Source organism: Micrasema longulum, unplaced genomic scaffold, assembly GCF_059751315.1.
Source record: "Micrasema longulum isolate JH-2025_06_02 unplaced genomic scaffold, ASM5975131v1 h1tg000546l, whole genome shotgun sequence".
NCBI classification, from domain to species: domain Eukaryota; kingdom Metazoa; phylum Arthropoda; class Insecta; order Trichoptera; family Brachycentridae; genus Micrasema; species Micrasema longulum.
In genome coordinates, this window is record NW_028277742.1 from 1 (window position 1) to 13,678 (window position 13,678).

Consider the following 13,678-nt stretch of genomic DNA (forward strand, 5'->3'; position numbering starts at 1 on the left):
TCTAGTCACAGTGAAAAATTTGTAAGTACTTTTACATTTGACAATTATGTTATAAAATATATAAATTATATAGGAAACGCTACATTATTTTGTTATAAGTTTTACTATTGTCCGTAAAATCAAATCGTTCGCCCTCTTCTAGAATATGCCTCCGTAGTCTGGTGTCCATTCTATATGAATCGCATAAATCACATTGAATCAGTCCAAAATTGCATGCTTTGCAAAGTTGCGTGGATGCTTAGACTATAGAGAGGTAATTATTATGCTGGTATAGAGTCAATGTTAAATATTTCTAGTCTACAATAACGTAGAACTAATATTAATTCCATTTATATGTTCGGCATACTAAATGGCATAATCGATGTTCCATCATTACTGGGACAAGTAAAATTCCATACTCCGACTTGTAGGTTGAGAAACAATGAAATACTGTTCATCAATCAGCATAGAGCAAACTATGGGCTTAATTCTCCAATGACCTGTCATTGTCGTATTGTTAACTCAAGACAAGATCTGGACTCTTTTGGCTTAAGTTTACAACGGTTTAAACGACCACTAAATAAATAGTCTATATCTTGTCTTGATGTTCTTTACGTTAGTCAATCCTTCTTTTCTTTAAAAAAAAATGTTTTTGACTATTCTTTTATTGTAATATTCAACACTTTAAATTTTATAAATGGCCAATGTCCGTTAATAAATAAACTCAATTCATTCCCAGAGACATTGGACTCCTTCGGCAAAATATGATTTATCAACCATCCTACAAATCTCTGAACGACTTGAGTTAAGCTAACATCGGTCTTCCTTAAGAATTATTCACTTCTCGGTAGATTTTTTTTTTGTATTTATTTTTATTTAAGGAGGTAAACATGAACAGAAAAAATATAAAAGGAATAATAATGAAACCCACTAAACTTTTTATTTTTCCTTTACAAAGAAAAACGTTAGAGAAATCATATAATTTTAAAAAGAAATATAAACATTATTAAGAACTAAAAGCATACGTATTTTCACACAAAATTTATTTACAAAAAATTGAATAAATGATTGTTAACATAAAATAATAATCAATATAAAGTCTTGTAACATATGAGCCATTTAATTATTTTTTCCTTAAAAGTTTTATCAAGATTTTCATTTAGGGTCTGCTAAGGGATCTTATTAAAAAATTTAGTAATTGCATAATGAAGTGTTTTTTGGCCATGCATTTTAACATACCTCGGTACTGACAAGCTTTCACGTTGTGCTAGCCTTGTATCTGTGTATGTATATACCTTTTCTGGTGGTTACTATGAAATCGATATCTAGTAACAAATTTGAGCCAGGTAATAGCATTAACGGACAGGCACCCTTGATTTTTTTAAAGTTCGGGTACCTCTTCCTTATCAATTCTAGAAAATATAAACCAATAGCGTAATGTCACAATGCGAGAATATACAAACCAATAGCGTAATGTCACAATAAAATGTAATCAATATAATCATATATTATATTCTGCGTGAAGCTGGATATCACTCCTAATTACATAATATGTAATTCTACAAAGCCAATGACACTTTAATTAATAAAGCAATTCATTGCTTAGAAATTCAATACACTTAGCTTTATCTATTAATAATCCTTGATCACAGAACAATACGACAGGTAGAAATTAATTTGGGGATAATTAACAGACATGTTTGCGTCATCAATATACAATATTTGTGTGAAATATTATAATGCCAGTTTTTATTTATTTTTGTTATTTATTAAGAAGCAATAGTAGATTATATAATTGATCTTTGTTTTAATGCATAAGGATGCATGGGAGCTCCTACCCAGTTGGAGGTGACAGAAAGAAAACGATGATATGCTTTAATGCGTGTTTATTATAATGCCTGTCGTTTAAGACAATTTTATAAAAGATGCCGTATAAGACAGATATTTAAAAAAAAATAAAAACATGCAAAAATTGATGCATGGGAACTCCTACCCAGTTGAAGGTAACAGAAAAAAACGATGATATGCTTTATGAGTGTTTTTTTATAATACCTATACATGCCGCATAAGACAATTTTATAATACAAGCCGTATGAGACATATTTTTTTTGAAAATTTTTAATTACTTGATATACTTGTTATTCTTTCTTTTTCTCAGCTACGCTTGACACATTTTTATACTTTTAAACTACTTTTAATTACTTTAAGAATTGCTTTTAAAAATTATATAAAGCTTTTATTACTATAATGTGTCATTATTTTTGAAGATATTTTTAATAATAACTTTAATTTATTGTCTTTTTTTTAAGTTACTTCTCGTTTTTTCATTTTTGAATTCCTTAAAATATGTTTATTTATATGCACATATATGTTTTTCCTTTTTGAAAATATATTTTTTGCATTTGAACATGTTTTAATATTCTTATTTATTTTTCATTCTTACCTTTTAATTACTTTTACATTATTTCCATTTATGTAAATACGTTAGAAGTAAGATATAAAAACTTTTAAAAATAACCTTTTAACTTTGATTTTAATTTTTAAACTACTTTCATTTATGTTTTTTCCCCTTCTTTTTACACTAAAAATAGTTAATTGATAACCTTAGATCATAGAATTAAGATGACGTGTAATGCTTATATACTTAATCAGCTTCACTGGTCCATTAGAATTAAGTCTAACTGTTCATACTATAAAACTATGTAATTGTACTGTATGTGTCCTCAATAAAAAAAAGACAAGTAGATTAACTGCGTAGACATTTTATGTTTCCCACTCAATACCTCCCACTAAGGAAAATCCATAACACCCCTTTTGAAAATACGTTTTGTCCTTGAGAGTTTAATACGCTCATCCAAAATATTAAACTCTGTCGTTGGGATAAAGAAGAGATGTCTCTAAAAAGACGCGTGCGAGTTTTGAGTATGACATGATTCGTGCTCTGAGAAAACCTCGTACGAACATTTTGCTGAGATCTCTCCTTATTCCAGAATTGTGTTAAGCCAGGGTTTCCTAGGACAGCATTGCCCGCATCTTAACGGCCGTAGTGAACGGTGATGCGGTGGACAGTCATCGTAACGGTGACTAGAGAGTGGTTTTATTTTTTTACGTTGTTATTTACACCGTTTTCCTAGGAAACCACTCTCTAGTCACCGTTACGACGGCTGTCCACCGCATCACCGTTCACTACGGCCGTTAAGATACGGGCACCGCTGTCCTAGGAAACCCTAGCGTTAGTGCTTCTTTGGTACAGTTGTTTCATATCCAACACCTTCATGTATAGGAACAATTGTTCTGACGGGTATGTTTGAGGGGTCCAATATATCGTCAAATAATGAGGAATCTTCATTAGCATATGCACCCGACTCAAATTAGTAAATCTAACTTTGGTGCGTTAAAAGAAAAAGAAAAACCGAAGAGTTTAAAACAATATTCAAAAAAGTGTTGGCTTATTTAAAAATAAAAAATATTTTGGTATCAAAAAAGACTTTAGATTTATTAATATTTTGTTTTTTTTCTTTAATTTTTTTGACATATTTGAGTTTTTTTATATTTTTTTATGTATACATTATATTGTGTTACTAAAATATTTGAAGAGAGTAATCCCTGCTAAAAAAACCTGCCTTTGCAGTTTGGCGGGAATTAAACGATTGTTAAAAAAAATGCTCATGTAAAAAAAAAAAACAATTGAAAAAATTTTTGAAAATTAAAATATTCAAAGAGGGATGCCAGTTTCGCGTGGTTTTACAATGTTTGGGTAACATATTATATATTTTGGGGCCCAGAAACCTGAAATTTCTTTGCCCGAATTCAGATTTTGTGATAGACCTCATGTCTCATCCTCTAGTTTGACTTCTGGTGGTGTGGGAGTGTTCCTTTTGGGATTTGGTAGAATAATTGGATTTCACAAACATTATTATTCTAAAAATATATAATTGCCTTATTTCTAAAATCACAAATTCCTCAAATAACTTGATGCTGGGGTACCTGAAGGGCTTTTTAAAAATTATTTTAACTATTGATTTTTGAGTATATTCGAGAGGTTTTAATATTGATTTATTAGCGCCTCCCCATCCTATTATGCCATAAGTTATAATTATGTTGCATAAAATAGAATATAGTTGTTTTAGTTTAATTAGGGATAAGATGTTACTTATCGCCTTGAAGATGTGAGAAAGTTTTCTAATTTTTTGTATTATGTATTCTATGTGTTCTGTTCATTTAAAATATTTATCAATTATTATTCCCAAATATTTTATATGGTGTACTGATTTAGGTATTTCAGAGCATATTTTTAATTAAAGGTTTTGATTAAATATTTTATATATTATAAAGATACATATATTTTTGATATGATGTAATTGGATAAATATTAAATACTGTTTGTCTCTTCTTCAGGGGCGGAGCTGGCGGCGTGTACGGCGCGTCGGGCGCGGCGCCGCGCGAGCCGCGGGAGGCGCTGCCCGACGTGCTGCCGTCGGCGGGCGTGGCGTCCCCGCCGCCCGCCGCCGCGGCGCTGGCCGCCGCCGACAGCGTGGACGCCGCCGACGCCGACGGCGACGCGCCGCACCTCCGCAGGCCGCTGCGTAGAAAGGACTCTGTGGCGAGGATGACGCTGTCGGGACTCTCGTACGTCGTGACGGTGAGTCGAACTTACTTCTTACTCAATCAAATCGGCCAACATTAAAATAAATATATTTATCATTCTTCACATGGGACAGGCATGAGTTTCATTCTTATTTGGGGCAAATTACCAATTTTCCTCCAAGTTGCGGGCCAGAATTTTAGAGAAATAAAAACTGTAACTGAAAAAAACTGTAACTAAAAACTGTACGAATGGATATCAAATAACACTAAAAAATCATTTCCTCAAATTATTTCTCGATAACCCTTGACCTATGTGATTTAATGTTAAATAATATATTATAATTTGTATTTAAAAAGGTCTCCGAGATATGTCCATTTTTGTTTTAATTATGTTCAACAAAATATATTTTTATTTTTATCTGATAATCTTTAATTGTATCAATCCCTGAATGAGTTTGCTAACTCATGGGAATACAATTGTGTTTTTGTACATTTTTGTATTTTAAAATAAAAAATAAAAAAATAAAAAAAAAACAAAGTTTGTATGCATTTTGTTTAGTAAAAGATATAAACGTTTTTTATTTATATTTTATATAAACTCAGTAATAAAATAAAATTAACAATTATAAAATTTTCAGAAAGACGTGAATAAAATAATATGAACAGTTTTACATTTTTTTTAAAACTTTATAATTAATACAATAGCAATAAAAATTAGTAAAAATATACATTACGTGAATAAAGGGTTAAAAATATTAAATAATAAATAAATTTTAATGAAAAATATAATTTTTAAAATGGAGAAGAAATCATAAGTAATAATAAAATAATTAAAATATGTACCTGAAAAACAAATTTAGTAAAAATTTAACTAAAACGAATAACACCACCAACACCCATGATAAATATTTTATGTAATTATAAATAGGTTTAAAATATGTATTAAATACCAGGTTGATTTATAAGAAAACATTTTTATGAAATATTACTTTAAGCCCGCTGATGATATTATTTATCTAAGAATTATAAAAAAAAACTTTATCTAATCACCCACATGTTCGATCTTTGTAGTTTGCGAACAAGTTTTGGAAGCCAGCAATGTTTTGAGTATGTTCAAATGTTTGTAGACGGGCTGGATTTCCTCCTTAGGGAGTCATTAAGATCTAAATTTGTTGTAACAGGGAGGGAATATTTTTGAGAAAAAATATGGAAGTCCAAGCATTTACAGGGTAACAACCTGTCACTGACTGGTTTAAGTAGCCACTTTACACACTGAAACATTCACAATGTTAAAACGTCCACATTCCCCCACCTCTTCCACCTGTTCACTTTTGTGAAGTTAAAGAGCTGAAACCTTTATTGATGTGGGTGATATTCATCTGGCCGAATTATTACACCTACTAAGCAACGCCTAAAACCCCAATTTTAATTTTTATATTTCTGTTACCAGTTAGTTTAATAAACAATGTTTTGAGTATATCCAAATGTTTTTAGACAGGTTGGATTTTTTTCTTAGGGAGTTGTTAAGATCTCAACAGATAGTAGAGATGAAAATTTTTCACGCAGGTATATAGGAGCGTTAGGACTATGAAGTACATTGAACAGAAGTGAGAGGGAGTGATAGTCTCTCCGCTGTCCAATTTTTAGCTGTTTCAGTTGCCTACGATAATCAGAAATGTGGTCATATTTCCTAAGACCAAAAATGTACCTTATGCATGTATTCTGAAGTCGTTCAAGTTTATCGAGTTGCTCACAGCTTAAATCAGTCATGGAAACATCAGCGTAATCTAGAATGGGTAGTAGTAATGCTTGTACAAGGGTGCTTTTAGTATGAATGGGTAAGAATTTTTGCTACCTTCTAAGTGAGTGTAGAATGTAAAATATTTTGCTGTTTAATTCATTAGAATGAGCTCGCCATCATCTACTTTATGTTTGCATGTTATTCATGTGTTTTTTCATAAATACTATTTAACACGCTGATGGTAAAGGTGAAGGTGTATTTCAATATTTGCATGTTGGTGTAGTGAGTGTCCTGATAAAGAGTGTACGTCTTGAAACCGGTATACATAAAAAGACGGTAAGTGGATTATAAACACTAATATTTACTAACATTAGTTTAAATGTTTGACCACAAAATTAATGCTTTAAACATGTATACTAATATTTTATACGCGAAAGTGTGTTTGTTTGTTTGTTTGTGTGTCTTCCACGTCTCAACGGATAAACCGATTGACTTGATTTTTTGGACAGGGATAACTGAAGAGATAGGAAGTAAAATAAGCTACTTACGTTTTATCCTTCTTATTTATAAATATATATTTATTTATTTATTAACATACATAAGTTTACTGGACAAAAGTCCCAACTCCATGGGACTAAAAGTCCTGTGTTGAGATGGGACTAAATTCATATATAAAAAAAAACATTAAAAAAAATAATGGCATGTGGTAACAATGAGCAACATTATTTGAAAATGAGTAAGCGGTGAGGTGGAATATCAAAATTAATCAATTTGAAACGAATTCTTTACATTTCTATAATTCATGATATATTTATTTTTTTATTTATTAATGACAAATTAAAATACAATATTACAACTAAATACAATTTTTTACATTAATCAAATTCATATATTTACATTAACATTTCCCATTACGTAAAAGAAATAAACAATTCTTGTGTACATAATGGGGAGAGACGTCTTACAATAGATTATTTTATTTTAATCAATAATATTTTTAGAATAACATAAATAAATTACAAAAAAGATATTAACGATGTTTTTAATCAGTGTTATATAAAAAAGAATTAAAGATGTAATTTTTTACTTCTTTCTTAAATATATTGTATTCTCGACTGTACTTTTTATTATCTTTGTTCATTTCATTAAAGAAAAATATTCCTCTGTAAGTATAATGATGTGCCGTAGTTGTTTTTATTTTAGGAATTAAGATATTACCACCTGTTCTAGGTCGTTATCTATGGTTAGTTTGAATTGCTTTTCATTTTGGTTACGCAGTAGGATTTTGGATTTGTAAAAAGAATAACGATTCTACGTCGCTATAGACCGGAGGTTGGCAAACCGCGTCTCTTTAACCACTCGAGTACGGCTCACACAGCGCAAGTGATGTGCATTTTTCGTTTGATTTATTTCATCTCCTCAAAATCCTCATCCTACTGAATAACTTTTAGGATTACTTCTTTTTGGATAATTGAGGGTATTGTATACTGACATTAATGCACCGAGAAACATATTTAACTCTATGAAATTATTTTAATTTCAACAAATAGGATGAACAGTATGGCCGGAGTGAAAAAAGATTTTGTTTTTTTTATTTTGAAACCAAAAATTGATTACGTTTACCATTGCATCATTCATCAAGAAGCGATTGTGAGCAGGCTTTAACAGGAAAAATTTGCAATGTCATGAAATTCGTGCTCAAGATCGTCAACACAGTTGTAGCTTAAGTTTTTTATCATCACCAATTTAAAGAATTTTTAGTCGAAATGGAATGTGAATACGCATATTTTCTGCTGCATAGTACGTTTGTTTTAAAGTGGAAACGTTTGAAAACTGAATCAATTTGTCTCTTAAAGGAAATATTTATTGTTGCACTGCTGATATTTGGCTCTTTTGACTTATGGGTTTGCCGACCACTGTCATAGACTAACGAATCATCGTATTTCTTTCGTAGCGATAGTTGAAAGACCAAGCCCTTTTCAATCTCGATAAAATACATCATTTCACCCTGAAAATTATTATTAATAAACACAAACTCTTATTGGCAAACGATACGACTAATTAATAACCTAAATAATTTCTCCCTTATAACTACGTGAGCGAAGCCGCGGGTAGGTAAATAAACCTTTTAAAAAAAACATTACAAAATACGTGTTTCACCAAATACAGAATATATTTTTGAAAATTAAAAAAGTTTTTGTAATTATTTATCAGAATTTTTTGAATGTTTGATTAAATTTTATCGCAAAATGATTGACATGTTTTCATTAAATCCATTGGAGGGTTACAAAGAGTATTAAATTATGAATATTTTTCAACGGGTCCCAAATTTTCGATGCATGCTTGACACAAAAAAAGCCATGGCCTCATTTTCATAATACTACCTTATACGGACAGTAGAAGAGAGAAGAAAAATGGATTCGGGTACTATGTGATATGATGGAGTGCATTTTCCTTGCTTTTCATTTGGAATTTCCCTCTTTGCGGGAATTTTCATTTAAAAAATGAATGATTAATTTGGAATCGGGTTTTGCATTGTGCCACAGAATGGATAGCTACGTCGATAACTTAAACCTAAGTTATGTCACAAAATATTACATTTTGGGACAGCTCAAGGGGATTCTTAATAGAATATCATTTTCGATTTCGTTTACTTTATGAAAAGCCGAGTTAAGGCAGTAGACAGTCTGAAAAAAAGTAAGAAAATCATACGATTTTGCCACTTAAAAACGTCGTTCTTTCTGATAAAAATATAATTAAAAGCTTTTAATAACTACAGTAAAATTACTTTTCTTCAGGCAGATTACTTCTTTTGAAATAAAAGACAAAGTATTTAAATACTATTTATTTTGATTTAAAGATTTTGAATTCAACATGAAAGTTATTAAGGCCCAAGACACAAACTAGCGGGGCGCTTACACAAGGTAGTTCATGTACTTGAACAGTCCCACATCCAACCTTATATTAAAGAAAAAAAATCTATTCGTACCGACGTGCCTCTAGCTAAAACTATTCTTCCGAACTAACAAATAAATTAATATATCATTAAAATTATTTCGACGCGCTCTCGCCGGCCATTTTAATACTAATTTCTATGGAGACATGTGACTTCAGCATTCGTAATATTTACAAACTTCAATTGAATTGACTACAGTGAAAATTTCATTACTTTTCAGTGGTTTTTATTTGATTTCTTTTTTCTTTCAATGCATTTAAAGTATTATTTTACTTATTGTATCCGGGATTATGAAAGGACTTTTTATTTAAATGTCTTTAACAGTCGAACGGAGCATGATAGAAAGGGCATTTTCGCGTCTTTTTCCGTGAGTTCTTGCATTTATTTCTCATTGGATTTTAAAAATTTCCATTTGAAATTTCAAACACTGTGTGGCTTAGATTTTAACATAATTATCCGTGTCAAATTAACAATGCTATCATCAGTACTTAATATTGCTTCTGTAGAAATGATGCGAGGGGACGTTTTTAACATCTGACAATTATAAAAAAATTAAAAATAGAAAATCGGGCATTTTAAATCACACGAATTTTTCGCTATTTTTCTTGAATTCTAGATTAAATTATGCCTTTAAAAATTAAAAATACTTTAGTTCGAACCTTTTTTTGTGGAATTATGTTTTTTGTTGTTTAAAACATTTATTTGTAAATAAAAAAAAATTACGGTATGCTTTTAGCAAAATTTTCATGCCATCAATTGGCCGATATATTTTTTTTAGTGATTATGTGGCCGCGTGATTGTTGATGGCCGCAGCTAATTTGTACAAGTTGTATAACGTAGTTTAAAAGTAAAAAAATATAAGATGCAAATTAAGTTTATAAATCTTACAAACATATTTATTATGATGTACACATAAGCTCATTATGTTTTTTGTATAAAGTTTTATAAATAAATTGAATTGAAATATTTATAAAAATATTTGTTTTTGGTTCCTTGGTTATTGTTGTAATTTTCTATAAAATCAAATGCCAAAAATATCTTCTAAACGTGCGTTGTAAATTAAATTTTAATTATTTTTCATACAGTTGTATTATTTATTTTTAAATATTAACGCATTTGGCCTTAATTTACTATTTTTGTGTTTTAAGTATTTGAGTTAAAAAAATAAGAGTACAAGTACAAAATGCTCGATTATGTAATTTTTTAGCAATTTTTTTTTATTTAGGATTGGAAAGAAAGGTTGTTTCACAATCAGTTGCTATCATAAAATAGTGAATTTTGACTTCAATTTGCACGTTTTACGTCATCTCGTATATGCTATATGTTAGCGTTTCAAACATTGAGGTTAAGCATCTTTAAATCAAGACTTTCATCTACATCCGAATTCTAAAGTTACAATTTATTAAATAAATATATCAATTATCATCACTGATAACAGCTTATTTGACTTAAAGATTAACCCTTCATCTTGTCGCCCCAGTTAGTGACTGCAGTGTCGACACTCGACTTAATAACCAATACCCTGATCCCGCCCCGTCAGATTGGCGAGTTACTAAGTCCATCTCCAGGTTCCTGAGTAGACTTAAGTCAGGGAGAGATAAGGCACGATCATCGAAGGCTAAAGATAATTATTTAACTAGGCCACGTGATGTGGGAAGGCTGCACACGTGTCGCGGGGCATGCTTCTCTGAGAAGATTATCTGGTGTGGCCTGCACGCTATAACTATGTAGTAACTATTCTGAGATAACATTCACTTACAATTTGTTTATTCCATTTGTTAAGTATTAATATGTCGATGTCAATTTTTTTATTTTTTTTTATTTATTTTTCAAAAATATTTACAAAATAGTCTTAAATTAAAGTCCTGCTGAGTTGCATTCATACAACTCGTCAACAGGTTCTTATAAATTACATCGATTATTTACACTTAACCTACATTAACAATAATTTTACATGAAAAACAATTACATATTACATTATGAAAAATTAAAAACTATCACTAATACAAAAAACTTTTTTCTAATAACCATAATTTGAGCAAACGTCTCACTCCTGTATTTAAATCAGCATTTTTAATATTGTATGGTAACATGTTAATACACAGAGAAGAGGACATGAAAGCAGTAAAGTAGTACGAGTATCAGCGAAACTGATAGGAAGGCTTTGTTCTTTAAAACTTCTTTTGTTTATGTGGAGGAAATGCGATAACTGCAAAAAAGATAACATGTACAGGAAAGTAAAAATTATTATCAAAAATATTTTGAGTGTTTTTATATATAATGAAGATTGACATTATTTGAAAAGAACCATAAAAAATGAAAGGTATTTTCAGGCGTTGCCTATAAGGTAAAATAATTCTGATGAATTTCACCGGTGAAAATAAAGGTTTCAGCTCTGTTTCTGCTTAAAAATAAAATAAAATTGAAAAATTGCGGAAATTTGGATGTTCAAACAAATTCAGAATGGTCAATGAGGCACTGTGAGTAGTGGCCGCTTGAACAAGCCAATGACAGGTCGTAAGCTCAGTTAATTCTTTTCTCTAAAATGTTTATCCTGTCTGTTGCAACAATTGCACTTCTTACATTTATAATAATTACCCTGAAGTTCGAAATTAGATAGTATGTAATGTAATTAAAAATATTTTTTTTATAAAAGCGAAAGTACAAAATTATAAAACACCCTTCAGGAAATTTTTACAAAACCCGATAAACATATATTGGCTTTAGAATGCAGAAAATATTGGGGATGCTGGCTCAATGATCATTGCGATAACTTTCAGGAGATTAAACTTAGGACAGAGATGGCACGGAACTGCTTTTCCAAAATGCGTGACCTCCTTAGTAATAGAGACTTCAACCTCAATCTGCGTATGCGAATCATGCGATGTAATGTCTTTTCAGTATTTCTCCGTAGCGATTTTCACCCATGACACCACAAAGAGAATTGAAACATTTGTGTTTAAATAAATAAGAGTGCTTAAAATAGCATGGGTAGACAAAGTTTCATTTAATAACTAACATTGAAGTCTGAGAATAAACGCAACAGCCTCCTATAAAGAGCATTTTGAGGATGCGGCAGTAAATCTGGCTTGGACACATGCTACGCATGCCTCAGGAGAACCTAAATCCAAGTTGACTGTTCTTAAAACTTGCGGGCTCACGCCATCCTGGAATGCAGTCGATGACCATCTTTCGAGTTTATTCGGTGGAACTAAGGGTCGCTGGAATGACAAGAGTGCTAGCTGGCGTATCCTGGAGGCAACTGGTGATGTCCACGTGCTCCACTTAGAAGCCTATGTGGACAAGAAGAAGACAGAGTTCGCAAAGAAGAAGTATTAAGACGCACGAAAAAGGAATTTAAATAATTGAAAAAATTAAAAAAGTAAATCTAGAGTAATTTGGACATTTTATGCGGAGAGAGAAGTATGAAATAGTCTGTATCATATTGCAAAAAAAACGCAGTGTAGGAAGACGACGTATCATCTGACTTTAAAACATAGGAGAGTTCTACTGTAGCTTTAAATCCTTATTTAGAAGAGATGGGAACAAAATCAAATTTGTCATGATGATGGCCAACCTTCACCGTGGAGTGGATCTGTAGAAGTCACCTGGAAATTAATTCTCAGTGTCAGTTGACCTACTATCGTATTAAAGGCAGTGCACAAATTGAATCATACATTTTCTGCATGTAAAAAATAATTATCAGAATATTCGATTGACTTTTAACAAGCTGCTGAGCGGATGTAAATGTCGCTGAGAAACAAGGAATTAGTACATGACCTCAAAATCTCACCAGGAAGTAAAATGAACACTGAACAAAACATAAATAATAACATCCTCAGTTACAACATGCAGTTCACACAGAAGGTTCCGTCATGTAGTCAGTTTAGTAATCAGCAAATCAAGTTAATCGTTTACACAGTTGCTTTCTCCGTTAACCTATGTACATATTTGACATGTTATAAATACAGTTGAACCATTAACAACGTTATTTCCTGTCAACCTTCTACTAGGTAGGAGCTCCCCCACAAGCAACACGCATTCATTCCTACGTTACTTTAAAAAGAAGAAGAAGGCCATATATATATTAGCCGATTATTATTATTAATATTAGGCAGTAACTTTATTCAGAAAGATAGTATTTCTACGTACGTGTGTATAAAATCTCAATTTATCAGAACTATTCACAATAAGGTTGGGAGTTATATATTTAAGTGGTAGTGGCTTTGCGTCGAAAGGGTGGCGTAAGTTTATGACGTGACCGCCATCTTTGTTCTATCCCTGTAGATTTATTCTGCCACCCGCACCCTTAACATAACACAAAGAAATATGGAAATCTTAAAGAAAAAAATCAGTTCGGTTGCAAACTCCACATCGCACAGAATATTATATTCGTCCGTCTAAGACAATATTGG

General features: G+C 31.2%; 1 protein-coding gene across 1 annotated transcript in view; it reads left to right on the forward strand.

Moving 5' to 3' along the window:
• Window positions 1–4,377: 4,377 nt before the first annotated feature.
• Window positions 4,378–13,678, forward strand: part of rho-5 (rhomboid-5) — a gene marked incomplete at its 5' end in the record, with an annotated part of 140,309 nt that continues 131,008 nt past the window's right edge. The window contains one exon of the mRNA XM_088227870.1: window positions 4,378–4,621. Coding sequence (XP_088083996.1) covers window positions 4,378–4,621 — 244 coding nt within the window. The remainder of the gene's footprint in view (window positions 4,622–13,678) is intronic.